Below are 14,589 nucleotides of genomic sequence, written 5' to 3'. Positions count from 1 at the left end.
TTTGGATTACTGTTTCAAGTAAACAAGTAATTAAATCTACCACTATTGACGTTGTAAACAGTGGAAACTTGTAGTATCGCTAAGTTACTTTTAGACTTAGTTACAGAATAGGCAGGATATTGATCTGATTGAAACTCTCTCTTTAAATTAAAGTGTTAAAGCAAATATATTTAACAAAAGGTCATGATTTTAGTGTTAACAAAACAATAGAAAGTTATAGTAATAAAACTTAAGGTGTTGGTATATAACAAAAAAAAGATTTCTTTCATCATCGTTGATAGGCCTATAGCTATGTACAAGAGAAAGCACGGGCTAATTTTACGTTTCTATAGAGACAGGCTATGGGTGGATAATCATAACAAGAATAGCCGTTGGTAGACCGGTTGAGTAGCTCTAGTTGTGTACTTTTGCGGGTTCCTAAAGTGAAAAAAGTGCAAGAATTTTTTCCAGTAAGTACTTTAGCGGATTTTTATTCTAAAAAAATAAAAGAACTATGACTTAATATACATTTAAGATGAGGGTAAAAAGAATAGTTGCTACATAAAGAGTCGATTTATTCTAGAATAAAATCAAAGTTTAAAAACATAACTTGGATATTTTTGTAGTTTACAAACAAGTTGGCTAATAAAACCATTATCCTGTGATGTAATAAACTGTTTTTATTAACAAATTGTTACATAAACAACTTTAATATTAATAGTTGCTTAAAAATTTAAAACGTTCCTTCTATTAGCAACTTAAAAACAACGGTTTTAAAATAGAAATGGCAGTTTTAGTATCTAGCCCTTTAGTAAATGTACCACCCGGAGATACGCCGATATCTTATTTAAGAGAAAGGGAACGTCCGGTATGGTCAAGAGGAGGCACTTTGGTTAAAAGACCGCCGGTCAGGCATTATATCCCGAAACATAATTTTTATTACACAAGCAGCGAACTTTTTGGTAAGTTATACAAGTTAAATTTAGCCATTTATAAATTAACTTTAATCAATATACTTTTTCCTTACAATTTATTTAAATTATTTTTATGTATACGATTTGGTTTACTTTTAAATTAGGCTTCTGATTTTAAGTACATATTTATCGTTCCGGACATGTCCAAGACTTCGATTGTAAATTTCGCATCTGAAAATATTAAAAAAAAATTGCATTTTTCTGGAATTACAGAAAAGCAAAGTACACTTTTTACCGCTAAACTGCTTACCATTTTCGCCGGAAAAAGAAGAATAAATACTAAAACTTTAAGTTTTAATTTATAGGTCAATATTCGCGCTATTCTGACGCATATTTTATTATCTTTTAACAATATTTATAACAAGTCTGTTGTAAAAACGTATTATTTAACAATAATTCGCGCAAAACAAATTGTCAAATATGTTGTTTGCGCATAAATGACAACCCTTACCTTTAAACGCCATGTTAAAACATTTAAAAGTCAACAAATAATTTGTTTAGAAAAAATAGCATATTAGCTATCACATTTTTTAGAATCTCAGAATAAAACGCAGGCGTCTTATGAAGAAGACACGAAAAAATTTGTCGCAAAAACGTCGGACAGAGATCCTAGAAGGGCGTTTTCAGCTCCGTTAAGCAAAGCCAATGACGTTAAAGAGGGCAAAGTCATACTTCAATCACCAACTTCAAATTTAAAAAGACCGAAAACGGTAATCCTAAATTAAAGGTGAAGTTTTAACATAACAGTTTAAGTTTAATTACCTGGGCTTCATATATTGAATATGTAATTAAAATTATGCATAGTATTTATATCTACTTGCCTATAAAAGTAAAACGTTTGCGGTTTTAACTGTAACGCAATCTTACGAAATTATTAACATTTATTTAATAACACAAATAATTTCCAAATTTACATCAAACTATTACTGGTTTTCTAAATCGAAATGACGTCTCTATTTGTTGCAGAGTCGCGCATCCCTAAATACCTCCCGGCCAGAAATGGTTGCATGGGTTAGCACTCCAGTACCTGGAATACGAACCATAGAAAAGTACGACTTGTACAGAAAAGCAGCGCTTAGTAAAAAAAATCACCCTGTTTATCATATAAAATCTGGATTGTTACCAAAATATATGGGATACGTACCAGGTAGAAACTACTTGTTTGTAAAGTAAAAAAATATTTTGGCTTGAATTTGCTTAATTTAAACTCTGATTAAAAGGAAACGTAATTAATCTTTATAATATTTTTATTTTTTATTTATTTTGGTTTTAATGACAGTGAATAATAAGCGCATTAATGACAGTGAATAATAAGATATATAATAAATATTACATCAAAGCGAGAGGAAAAAATGACAAAATCAATTTAATGATTTAAAAACTTGCCACAAATATGAATATTAACATAAAGATTTTAAGTATGTTATGGCATGGTCACCAAATCCAGATTAAGTTTACACAATCAAGTCTACAACTTTGAAATTGTTTATAAAAAAATACATGCAACATATTAGTGCTTGTGATCTTATTTCTCAAGTGTCAGCCCGTCGAATAATCCTAACACAGACCATTTTGGCAAAAGTTAATCTGCCGGTGGACTTTTGTATCGTCAAATATTAGTGTTATTTTTAACACACAGCAATGGCGTTACGATATGGGGGGGTGGGAATCAAACAATAGACTTCGTGAAGTAATGACCTTAGTACTAAATGACATTAAAGCAATAAAGATAAAACTGTTTACCCTTTATGATTATTACAGGTTTAAAGTTTAGATACGGATCAACGTTTGGCATGCTCACATATAACGCCAGAGAAATCGGCATGACGACAAGTTTAACTTGGGGCGGGGCTGTTTCATTGTTTTAATGTTGTCTGTATGTAATAAAACAAATAACAGTAAAAACCCAAATCAAATCCTAGTCATTGTGACGTAATATTTACGCCATTGTATTTCTCATACGTGGTCGCTTTATGTGTCAACCAACGGACTGATTGTTAAAAAAAAATTTAAGAGGAGTCACTGGTAATAATGTACAGGGCAAATCATGTAACTTACAGTGTACATAGATTTAGGTTAAATTCTCGCTGATTTACCTAAGCGTTTAACAAAAATTACTGTTGTGCCTTTTTAAAAAATATATAAATATAATTATATTTAATATAATAATAAATTGCCCTGCAAACCGATTTGGTAACAGCCCATGTAAAAAAAACAAAATATTACTTGCTTAGATCAAATTAATTTGCAAAGCATACAACCACAAATTTAAAATACATTTGGAAGAAGAATATTATTTGCAACATATTTAACAATTTATATTTACCTGGTTAATAAATAGTTAATTTATTACCTATACAGTACTTAATGCTTTAATAATACTATTATATATGTAGGTTGTTTTGTATTTTAAAATAACAAAAAAAGAATGGACACGTTTGTATGTATTAGTATTTTATGTAACACTCCTAAGTCACTTTTTAATGTCAAATAAATTTTAACTTATTTAAAACATTTTAAACTTTAAACAATTTTTTTGTATAATTATGATTTTTAAAATACACATAACCAAAGAAGAACAAAACAAAGTTCTACTTTTTTACTTTTCTGAATCTTGCAAAACCAGATAAGCTGCCTTTTGTGCCACTAGTTTCACCCCTATGGGTGTCCAAGGGTCGTTTTTTCGAACTTGACTTTGTAGTGGAGTCATAGCTTTTATGAAAAAATTCATATAACTAGAAATATGTTATAGAAAATAATTTTAAAAACTTAGCTGAACACTTTTTTAATATCAAAATAAATTATATTTATGAGTTCTTTTTACATTTATTTTTAGTTTATTTCCTAAACACCATTTTTAAAATTGTACTACAAATTTTAAATATATTTTTTGAATTTATTTGGCTACCAGTCTAGCGTTAATCTTGCTATCCAATAATTTTAAGATTTGAGTTTCATTCATTTCACATAGTTCGCTTAGGCATTTAACATGGTGTAATATACTTCTACAGTTTTTCGCATTTATTCCCGGCAGTTGTAGTAAAAAGTCCTAAGCAATATATAAACAGAAATATGGAATTAAAACACAGTATTAATGTAGAAAAATTAACTTGAAATATACTTAATATTATTTAAAACTGTGAATGGTAACTTGAGACTGGACAAAAATGTCATACCATATGTTAAGGCGGTGAAGTCAGCCTTTTACAAGCAACAAAATAGCATTACATAACTTACATGAGGTTTAGAGTTGTATTTTCCAAGTAATTCTGTGGAATTTTCATCAATCCCTACGGCAGCAGCTTTGACAGGATCAGGTTGGTTTCTGTGTTTTTTTTAAATGTAAAGGGTTGACATTGTAAATATTACACTAAATATTCTAGGTCTAATTTTCTACTGCTGTTTTGACAAAGCAATTAAATTACCACTTTTGCTGGGTTATTTAGATGCTCCATACGATTCTTATTTTGAGAAACCAATTTTTTATCCTATACGTTTAGCATTTTTAAGTTTTTAGACAACTTTCATCTTTATTAAAATGACTAATTTTTAAATTTGGCGCTCTCAGGTAAACAAATAGTGTCATTTAACAATATTTTTCTAAAGATATTAAGTCCATTTGTAGAAAATATTTACCTTGAAAGTTTAAGTTCATGGAAAAGTAGAGCAGCATTGGAAGGTGAGGTGCACCATGACAATCTTAATTTAGGAAAATGTAATAACAATAAGCTTAACTTCTGGTTTAATTCTTTGAGAGTCAATTTGGCTCCAGCTATGCCCCTTGCCTAATTAAATGAAATTTCATAATTATGTTAAGCACAACATTTTCATAAACAAAAAGGTAAATTAACTTATATTAAATATGTTTTTGTTTTAACTTATTTAAAGTAGTCTACTTAAAAAGTGCATTTAAAAACATTTTTGTTAAAACTAGATTATTTTAATGTTTCATAAAAAAAAGTCTCAATGGTTGGAATTTAACACTAAACCTGAAATGAAAAGGCTTTATTGGCATCAAACTCAATAAGCAACATTGCCTGCTTATAATATCTTGTCATTGCAACACATTGGCTATATAGTCGGCCATTACTTAATGAACCTATCAGATCGCTTAAACTTTTACGTTCAACACAAATGTCTGGTGTCAAAATATAATCACCAACCTAAAAAAGTCCAAAAAAATAAAAAACATTTTTTGTTATTTTTACTTCTATCCAGATGATATAACAAAAACAAAATGTATGTGATTTTATTATTTAAAAAAAAAGTTTTTACCTCCAAAGTAATAGGCTCTATTTCTATTCCTCTTTTATGTAGAAGGGAAGGCAACTCACTACGAAATTCTCGCATATCAACAATAATATGCTGGCTATTTTCTGAAAGTCTTTAAAAAATATGATAACATTAATCTTTATATAAAACTCAAAAATAATATAGTGATTTCAAATAACTTAAAATCGGTGGGTGGTGTTGTGGTTAGAACACTAGCCTTTACAAATTAAAACTATTGTATTAATTCCCACTTTTATGTCGTAGCACTCTTAAGTAAGCCTTTTTTTAAAAATACCCAAAACTGCATAAAGCAACTAAAGACAAGGTTAGGGTGGAAAATGTAACCCTATGGATAGGACTGCCTTTTAACATTAAGGATAAAAATATACAAAAAAAACATACTGTTGCCCTCCAGCCTTCCTTGTATTAATTTCATAAGCAGGGGCAACACTGCGACTCAATTGAGGATCATTTTCACCCTTGCCTTCTCTTTCTTTGGGTATAACCATTGTCTTACAACAAAAATTATATTATTTTCTGTTTAATTAAAAAATAATGTAATAGGTGACACTACTTAAAGAAACATTTTATATTTATGAATTTGAATCATGGTTTCACTAAAATTATTATAAAATTGTCCCCTTTTGTAACTTTCTTTTGTACAACTACATGCATTAGTCATGAAATTTCATGATCAACAAAATGGCCGAGGAAAAAATCATGAAATTTCTTGATCAACAAAATGGCCGAGGAAAAAATCAGTATTAAAACATACTTTTTTTGCATAGCAATTAAAAAATCTAATTTAAATAATTTAAAAAAATCTAATTTAAATAATTATTAAATGCTAATCCTACCGACTTCTCTTGAATTAAGGAGTGAAATGCCTCCTTTTCTTTTCTTAACGAAGTTAAATAAACCTGTTCCTCAGCAGATGACTGAAAAGTTAAGAAATAAACTCTAAACGGAACACCAGGCCGGCATGCTTTGTACAACTCTAATTGGCGCACAAAATGAACACTGTTGTCATACAAAACAACATACCTTAGAAACAAGAATAGGATTTTAAAATTAAAATACTATTATAATTATTTTAAACTACAACAATGTAAAAAAACAGACTTTAGGAGTTACTACACCATAAGCTAAAATATGTTGATTTATAGCTAAATAATAAATGTTAAACAGTATCCCCTAATTATTCACTATATGTTTAATTATACCTTTACCAAACCTGTGCCTATAGCTTAACTAAATTTATTTTGTTAAAACTTTGTCGCAGTGAAGATTCTGGATTTATTAGATGTTTTTGCATGGATAATCACAACAAACAAATTACTAAGAAATCCATTTTTAAATTTGCCATGGATGCTTAAATTTGCGAAAATCTTTAGAATCATTGCCTATCACACCATAATATTTATAAATATGTACATGATAGATGGTCCTAACATTTAAATAAAAAAATCCTGTTTGATTTTTTAAAAAAACCTAAGAAATTTGCAACCACGTGAACATTGCACATTTTGTAAATTACCTCAAAGCATTTTGCAAAAAAAAAGTAATTAAAGTGTTATCACAAAATTTGTAACAAAAAACAATTGTTTGTTGTAATATCGCTTTTGATGCGTTTAAGAAATTTAAAACTAGTTTAAAACAGTTTTTTTATCAAAAATTGCAAAGATTTTAACTTGAGTTTATCTCTTTATGCTGAATCTGCAATTAAATTAACTCAAATTTATTTATCATTTAAAAATAAAATTAATTTACCTTGGTTCCACCTCATTTAACACTCGAGTTAAACTGTAAAGATCAGGGTTTCCGTGTAATGCATGCACAAGTGTTTCAGGCTCTTCCAAAACCTTTATCTGGGAATATTTATTTTCGTTCTCTGAGTTAGTTTCATTTTGATCTTTAAAGACTTGTGATTTAGTTTTTAGAGAAATTTCCTTATATTTTGGAGAGACATTTAAGTTATTGTCTACGGGGGGTGAGGTCATAGATTTTGTGGTTTGTAACTTTTGTTTTAAGGTTTGGTTGTTTTTATCTAAACATTTTTAAAAAATAATTAAAATTAAGCCAAGATTTTAACAACCATCTTAAATTAACCTTTATGCAAAATTATTTTGTATTTTTTTATTCTCGATGTGGGAAAACCAAGTGGACTGCTTAAACACAAAGTAACATTAGGTTAGCTGACCCAGTCTTAAGTTTACTTTGGCAGGTTGATTTATCGCTAATTTTAATTGCATGAAAAATAATCTGCCAACTAGTTTTAAACTTAGCAGAAGTTTGTACTGTTCACAGCGAGGATGCTACAGCAAAGAGGCAGCTGGAATCAAACCAGGGACCATATGTAAGGAACCCAAGTTTGCCAACTTCTAACAACTACACAATAAATGCTGCATGTTTAAATAGACCAGAATATAAGACATTTTAATTACATTGTAAGTATCATTGCAAACATTAGTATGATTAGTTTTTCACCTTTGGGAAGTGGATGTTGTTTGCCAAAAATTCGATTGTAAGATCTTATCATTGTTGTACGTCCACCATCTTGTAAAAAATCTTGAATTAATCGTGATGACCTCATGTCACTTGTACACACTAGAACTTTTCCTTTACCAACTAAAATGATAAGACGATTATAAGAAAGTATTTAAATTTTACAGGTTAAATCAATAGACCATTTTAGGTTTTTTTTAAATTATTAAAAAAAAATTTAACACTTAACTAGAAAAACAATTTAATTATTTAAAAACAAAATTATTATAAATAAACAAAAAATATTTATTTAATTTAATGTATGTAAGAACAATTTTTCCACACGCTTTGTTTTAGCAGTAGCCTTGTTGGCTTCAATAATTTCTGCAATAACTTCAGATAAGATTTCCCATTTCGGACTCATTTCCAGTAACGGTTCTTGTGATGTCGAAACCTTTTCTTTTTTACTTAAAAAGTTTATAATAAAAATATTTAATTAATAATAAAAAAGGTACTTTATATAAAGAAGATTACTGAGAATAAAAAAAAGGAAAGAGGACTGTGCAAATATTAGTCTTATTTTAGTTTAAAGAAGTAATTTTCAATAAGACTAAGAGATTGCCCACAATACAAGCAGCAATTTAATTGCTGTAAAATGGTTGTAACTCACAACTTATATATGCATGTGATAATTTACTCAAGCACCATGGCATTTTTGTTGATTAAAGCCCTAAAACATAAATATATATTTTGTTCACTAAGCTTTATTACGTGGATTATTTCCTCAGAAAGAAAGTAGGTTTTAGCAAATTAGTTTTCATTTTTTGTTTCATAATTAGAAACCTACATTTTGTTTCCAAAAACTCGATATCTGGCATTAAGAAACAAATTATCAGCAGCATCAATAAATATCCAACCTGGATTCTTACCAAAAGCTTTCTCGGAGCCACTTGATAACTCTGTGTAACAATTTTAATAGTTTATTATAATCATACCCTTAACAAAATAAAAACTTCACCTACAGCAAAAAACTACAATTTTTAAATTACATGAAAATGTACATAAAGAAATTTTTTCTAAACATTTTAGTATCAGGAAGACATCTTTACTAAAATTGACATAACATATTATCATTTTCCGGCTACAATTGGTGAAAATTATATCCAAACTAAACTTACCTAACATTTGTAGAAAAGTGCAGCAGTCATATTGTGACAATGCTCGCAGCAATAACCGTAAAGTCCTTAAGTCTGACACCAAGTGTTTAGTTTTTGAACCCAGTTGGTTCCAGACTGGGTCTAGTTGTTTCCGAATACTCCGATCGAAAGATATTCCAAGGCTGTTTTCGACATTAAAATTATCGGTTTCAAGCTAAAAATATTAATTTTTTTTTTTTTAAACAGAACAATTTTGAAACCAAATTTGGGAAAAAATTAAAATGTTGATTTCTTTAATGGTTTTTATATATACTGATTAAAAGGAAATAACTTATGTCGATTTTTTCAGATTTTTGTATTTTAAGACTGTTGATTAGTTATCTGATATTAAAGTTAATGATTATTAAAAAAAAAAGAAAAAGTTTACTTATGATATTTATGTTTGGTTTTTTTGTTTATTGGCTTCTTTTTTTCTTTATTTTTGTAACAAATATATATACCTTTTTTTACATCTTCAAACCATTGTTAGACCAAAGTATTTAGTTAATCAAATCGCTAGTGTGAAATTTATAATGTTTCTTTTTACCAGACAATTAAGTTCAGGAAAAAGAAATTCTTTAAATAAATTAGTTACCTGGCAATTTTTTTAAATGCCGTTGAATTTTTATATGCAGTTAATGGACTGAATTATTATATGCGGGTAATGGAGAATTAAAATATGGTAAAATCAACAGCTTTAATTAACCAGCAGTGTGGTGCAGTGGTAAGAAAACTTGGCTTCCCACATGAGGTCTGGGTTTGATTAACACTGCTTTTTGCTGTAACACCCTTAAAAAGGCACTGCAACCGAGATGAAGGCTCTTGTTGAGACAACACTTAATCACAGCTTAATAATTAGACAATTATAACTAAGAATATCTTAAAATGCAATAGGCAACTCGGAACTGGGTCAGGGTAACTAATGTCAGATATTCTTAAATTATTTATTCGAAAAAAAATTATATAGCCTAACAAATAAAATATTTTTTAAAATTACCCCAGGGTTATTGGCTTTTAATTCTTTTAAGCAAGCAGAAACAATTTCAAGCAAAGAGAATTGAATAGTTTTCATTGACTGAGTTAACTCAACTCCTATCTCAATCACTTCAGGCTGAAAATTAAAATAAATAACGAAGTTTTTTTTAATTTTAAGAATCAATATAGACAAAAAAAACAATTTGATAGGTAAATGTATCAATTAATTTTTGCACCAAAGATTTGTTAAACACTTTTGTCGGTAATAGTAAGAACACTTGGCTTCACAACAAGAAGTAATTGGTTTGATTTCCACCGCTTTTATGTTTAAGCATTTTTAAGAAAAGTGCTATGCTTCTCCATGTTTAAGCTCTTAAGTTTTCCTTTTCATGTTAAAAATGAAATTATATAAAAACATAAAAACAACAGGATACCCATACTCCATGCAAACAAATTTCCTTAAAAAGAAGCAAAAGAGTATAAGGGCAATTCTTCAGTAACGAAATTACAATTACTGTGGTTTACAAACTTATAATTATTTTTTTTAATATAATTTAAATTATTTTTTGAGTTAAAACTACTCATATATTACCATTCCAAATTTTTAAAACCATAGAAATCAAGTTCGGACTTGTATGCTTCATAAAAATTAAAAAATGTTTGGTAACGGAATTATGCCAACAAATTAGATAAAAAAAGTTGGGTAATAACTTAATCCTAATTTGTTTGAATTTTATAAAAAGTAACTTAAATTAAACATGTGTAAATAATCGTTCTTATTAAAAGCAACAAAAAATACCAAATTTATTTAGTTAAAGTTTAAAAAATATTTATATATTGACGAGATGACTTAAAAAAACGTGGTAACGGAATTACATTATAAGTAACAGGATGACACTGTCTAATTTTGGCATGTAACTTCAGTCTTAAATTTACTCAATTTTAGGTAAAATTAAATAAAAATAGTTTTAGGTATTGTTAAAATAAGAATCAAACCTAACTAAAAACTTTTAAACAAAATCTCGGTAACGGAATTACAACTAAAAACTATTAGGTCTTTTTTTAAATAAACTCTTAAACAGAACAAAACAACCTCATTTCAAAAACCCTAACTACCATTTTAACAAAAACTATAAACATAACTGCAAAAACAAAGTTTCCAAGCAAAGTTAACATGTTTAAAACTCTAAATGGCTAAATTTTAAATTAGTAATAAAATTGATGTCACAGAAACAATTCGTTAGACCTAAATAAAATAGGTAATTATGCATAAACAACATGTCTAGTGGGTAAATTAGTTAAAATATTTGTGTAAAAATGCCTAATATCAGTAAAAAATCAATTTGTTAGCTGTGAATATGTTTATTTAATTTTATTTAGTAATATATCTACCCACAAAACCAATTAATAAATTTCATAACTACCTTCTCACAAAAAAAAAAATGAATATTATATGACAATGCCATTCCATTTTTTTACTAATAAAAATAATTTAAATGTTTTAAATCATTTAAACTCCCTGATGTTGTAATTCCGTTACCCATAATTCCGTTACCATTATTGTAGATAAAATTGGTAAGGAACATTAAAGTTTAGTTTTTATTTAAAGAACTTAATAACTAAAATTAGAGAATTAAAAATATTGAAAGTGGCATTGGTTTAAATATCAAGTTATAAAACTTTTTCTTTAATTTCGGTAACAGAATTACTCATATTTTTACAAGTTAAAAACCTAAAAATTCCTGATTTTTAAATTGTAATATAGAATTTGTTGTTTAAATTATGTTAAGCATATGTTTAAACCTCTTAAACTAACACTTTACAAATCTATTGTAATCTGTTTTGTAACTTTTATATTAACTTAAAATTAATGCCTAAAATAAGCATAAAAGTGCAAAAAAATTGTACATTTTAAGTTTAAAAAAAAATCACTCTTAAAAAATTATTTGCCTAAATTTTTTTAAATTTAAACTTTAAATTCCCAAACTAAAGGAACAAGTAAGTTAATTTAACAAATATTTAAAGTTTTTATTTTTTAAAATTCACTTTCCCAATAAGAATTGCCCATATCTAAATTTATATAAAAGCAAATTTTTATAAAATTTATTAAAAACCAATAAAAGTAAAATATAAATCACCTTGTGTTTATCAAGGCATGCTGAAACATTTGAGTGAAATCGTGGCCACAAAAATACTTTGCCTACAAACAAACTCTTCATTACTCTTTCCAGTCTCCCATACCCACCCACTAAGGCGCTTGGATTGTCTGTGAATGCTTTAATAAAACCCTTTTTGTTTTTTTGACGATAGAGACGCATTATAAATGGTTCCTGGCAAGCATCTGCCATTTTGTGGGCCTGTACAAAAATTCTATCTAATTTATTAAAATACATAAAAAAAAACAGCAATAATTTAATAAAATTGATTTTATGACTGATATATATTACTTTATCGAAAATAAATATTATTTTCGCTACCTTGTTAACTAAAAGTCCAGTTATAAGATGAACTGGAATTCGGTCCACAAGAAGATCCATAACAAGGATGCGAGATGAAGCAAAAAATACTCCTCCACGATTGTACATCTTTTTTCTCTCAGTGATGCTAAACTCTGCTGTTAAAACAAGGGGAAGTTTTTTGATTCCGAGCAATCTATAGAAACATGAATTATAATAGGGGTTTAAATCTTTATTTAAATTTACTTGTGTTGGCATTTTTACTGCTCTTAATATATATATTTTTAAAAATTTTAATAAAAGTAAAAATATATTAAAAAATATATACAAATAATAAAAAATTAAAAAATTTACGATTTAAAATGTGCCAAAATTAATAAACATTTATATATACATAATTTTGTTTTGCAGTATAATATTGCATTTTCACGATCAATATTTACCATAACATCCCAACTTTTATTTATTGCTTATATATAACAAAACAACCGGGCAATTCGAATCAAAAATATCCTAAACCGTCAAAATCTTAAGACTAAGTCAACATAACAAAGGTTACACTTGTTAAGACCACAAGCTGGCTTTTAACATAACAACAGTTGTTATTAAACAGTAAATATTTGTCAAACAAAAAATAGCTAATTACTTTAATTGTTCTATGTAATAAAGCTGCTGCATTTGATCGGTGTTTAACACAAATACCAATTCTGAAAGGTCACAGTACAGTCGCAGAAAATTTACGAATATTCTTTCCAAACCAAGACCCTAAGCATTGTAATTCAAGTTATATTTGGTGTAGGATTTATCAATTGCTTTTTTAATATGTTTATTTAGCCTAGATTTGTTAACTTTAATTTGGTAAAAATTTCGTAAACAACTTAACAAAACAAGTCTTACTTCACATAATACAAGCAACGCATTATCATTGTACATATCAAGAAATATTTCATTTTCATATTCTAAAAGTGTCATGTTTGCAGTCATTTTCACTAAATTGCAACTGGTTCCAGCAGCCATTTTAAACAAATTCACCAAATAGCCCAAAATCCCAAAGAGAATTTCGGTTTTAAGTACCGTAGATTTTATCAGTCTATAAGCGGCAACAGGGGTCGCAGGTTTTATTGACACAATGTGTCACAATATTGTGTCACTGAAAATGACACATCTTTTGTGTCAAAAATATAAAATGACACATAATTTGTGTCAATTTTAAATGACACATATTTTGTGTCAATTTTAAGTAACACATATTTTGTGTCAATTTTAAATGACACATATTTTGTGTCAATTTTAAATGACACAATTTTTGTGTCAATTTTGAGTAACACAATTTTGTGTCAATTTTAAATGACACAATTGTTACAAAAAAAAATCACAAAAATAATGTGTTCCACAAAAATGACACAATCTTTAAATTTTATTTAAAAAATATATTGGTTTACAATATTAACTAACTAAAAAACAAAATTTTATTTTAGGTCCACAACTTTACAAAATGATGTTGCTTTGTGATTGACAACGACGATTTGTAATTGTTCAGAAAACTAAAAGTCACAAAATTAAAACTATTTATTAACTTATGTTAAAGCAAAAAGTAACATTAATAACAATTGAAATTATTTATGTTTTTATTAACTTTAATCCTTTTGCTTTATCGGTTGTATAAAATTTAATAAAAACTACTTTTTTTAAATCATGATATTTAATTTAAAATAATTTTTTTTAATTTAAAGCTAAATTATAACTTGTTTTAATAATATTATACAAAAATCTAAAAAGAACTTTGTTGTACGTGTGCTGGCTGTGTAGTGTTAGAATAGTGTTTTGTTTGTTACTAACATAAGGTTTTAACACCTTAAAGATATATATATATACTCAGATTTTGCAAAATTAAATTTCTTTAAAATATAAACAGCGTCACAATTACGTCGCTACACAGGGGGCCAGTAAGAGGTAATTAAAAAAAAGTTTTTAAAAAAGGAAGCCATTTTTATCTTTGTAAAGATAAATGAAATTTCTAACAATTAAATTTTAACGTTGCAAAAAGAGACGTCTTTTATAAAGTTTTAAAAGTTTTAATTTTTAGAAAGGTTTACAGTTTAAGACTAACAAAGTTATTAGAAAAAATTTAATAAATAAGTTAAAAAATTGAATAGTAAAATAGGTTTAAGATTTATTTAAAAATTAAATAGAGAAAAAAATTAAAGAATTCTTGTTTAGTGCTTAAACTCATGTTAAACATTTAAGCTATGT

General features: G+C 27.4%; 2 protein-coding genes across 3 annotated transcripts; one reads left to right on the top strand and one right to left on the bottom strand.

The window, feature by feature from the left end:
- Window positions 1-110: 110 nt before the first annotated feature.
- Window positions 111-3,664, top strand: LOC145744910 (uncharacterized). Its single transcript, XM_082562878.1, has 5 exons — window positions 111-449; window positions 762-941; window positions 1,488-1,663; window positions 1,920-2,100; window positions 2,715-3,664. The coding sequence occupies exons 2-5, from the start codon at window positions 764-766 to the stop codon at window positions 2,819-2,821; spliced, it is 642 nt and encodes a 213-aa protein (XP_082419004.1). The 5' UTR covers window positions 111-449; window positions 762-763; the 3' UTR covers window positions 2,822-3,664.
- On the bottom strand, window positions 3,138-13,414 carry LOC145744909 (DNA repair endonuclease XPF-like). 2 transcript variants are annotated; one of them, XM_082562876.1, is made up of 18 exons: window positions 13,234-13,414; window positions 12,983-13,101; window positions 12,358-12,532; window positions 12,019-12,237; window positions 9,903-10,016; window positions 8,888-9,080; window positions 8,557-8,668; window positions 8,055-8,176; window positions 7,713-7,853; window positions 6,996-7,272; window positions 6,083-6,269; window positions 5,628-5,737; window positions 5,229-5,337; window positions 4,943-5,116; window positions 4,590-4,738; window positions 4,191-4,278; window positions 3,862-4,002; window positions 3,138-3,688 (listed from the first exon to the last, which is right to left on the bottom strand). In XM_082562876.1, the coding sequence occupies exons 1-18, from the start codon at window positions 13,351-13,353 to the stop codon at window positions 3,545-3,547; spliced, it is 2,694 nt and encodes an 897-aa protein (XP_082419002.1). In that variant the 5' UTR covers window positions 13,354-13,414; the 3' UTR covers window positions 3,138-3,544. The 2 variants fall into 2 exon arrangements, with proteins under 2 accessions (XP_082419002.1, XP_082419003.1); XM_082562877.1 differs by lacking the exons at window positions 12,983-13,101; window positions 13,234-13,414 and having other exon boundaries at window positions 12,019-12,250; window positions 12,358-12,497.
- Between the last annotated feature and the right edge of the window lie 1,175 nt (window positions 13,415-14,589).

This window comes from Corella eumyota, chromosome 3 (genome assembly GCF_963082875.1).
Source record: "Corella eumyota chromosome 3, kaCorEumy4.1, whole genome shotgun sequence".
Lineage (NCBI taxonomy): Eukaryota > Metazoa > Chordata > Ascidiacea > Phlebobranchia > Corellidae > Corella > Corella eumyota.
Note: the sequence above shows the minus strand (reverse complement) of the source record. Positions and strands in the feature narration are given on the sequence as shown.

Bases quoted from the DNA above. Each gene is read 5' to 3' on its own strand.
- LOC145744909 (XM_082562876.1), bottom strand. From the start codon at position 13,353: ATGGCTGCTGGAACCAGTTGCAATTTAGTGAAAATGACTGCAAACATG. The intron at 7,273-7,712 runs GTGAAAAACTAA...AAAAATGTTTAG, and splicing joins ACAACATCCACTTCCCAAAG to ATAAAAACAACCAAACCTTA. The intron at 5,117-5,228 runs GTAAAAACTTTT...GGACTTTTTTAG, and splicing joins TAGAGCCTATTACTTTGGAG to GTTGGTGATTATATTTTGAC.
- LOC145744910 (XM_082562878.1), top strand. From the start codon at position 764: ATGGCAGTTTTAGTATCTAGCCCTTTAGTAAATGTACCACCCGGAGAT. The intron at 942-1,487 runs GTAAGTTATACA...CACATTTTTTAG, and splicing joins CACAAGCAGCGAACTTTTTG to AATCTCAGAATAAAACGCAG. The intron at 2,101-2,714 runs GTAGAAACTACT...TGATTATTACAG, and splicing joins ATATATGGGATACGTACCAG to GTTTAAAGTTTAGATACGGA.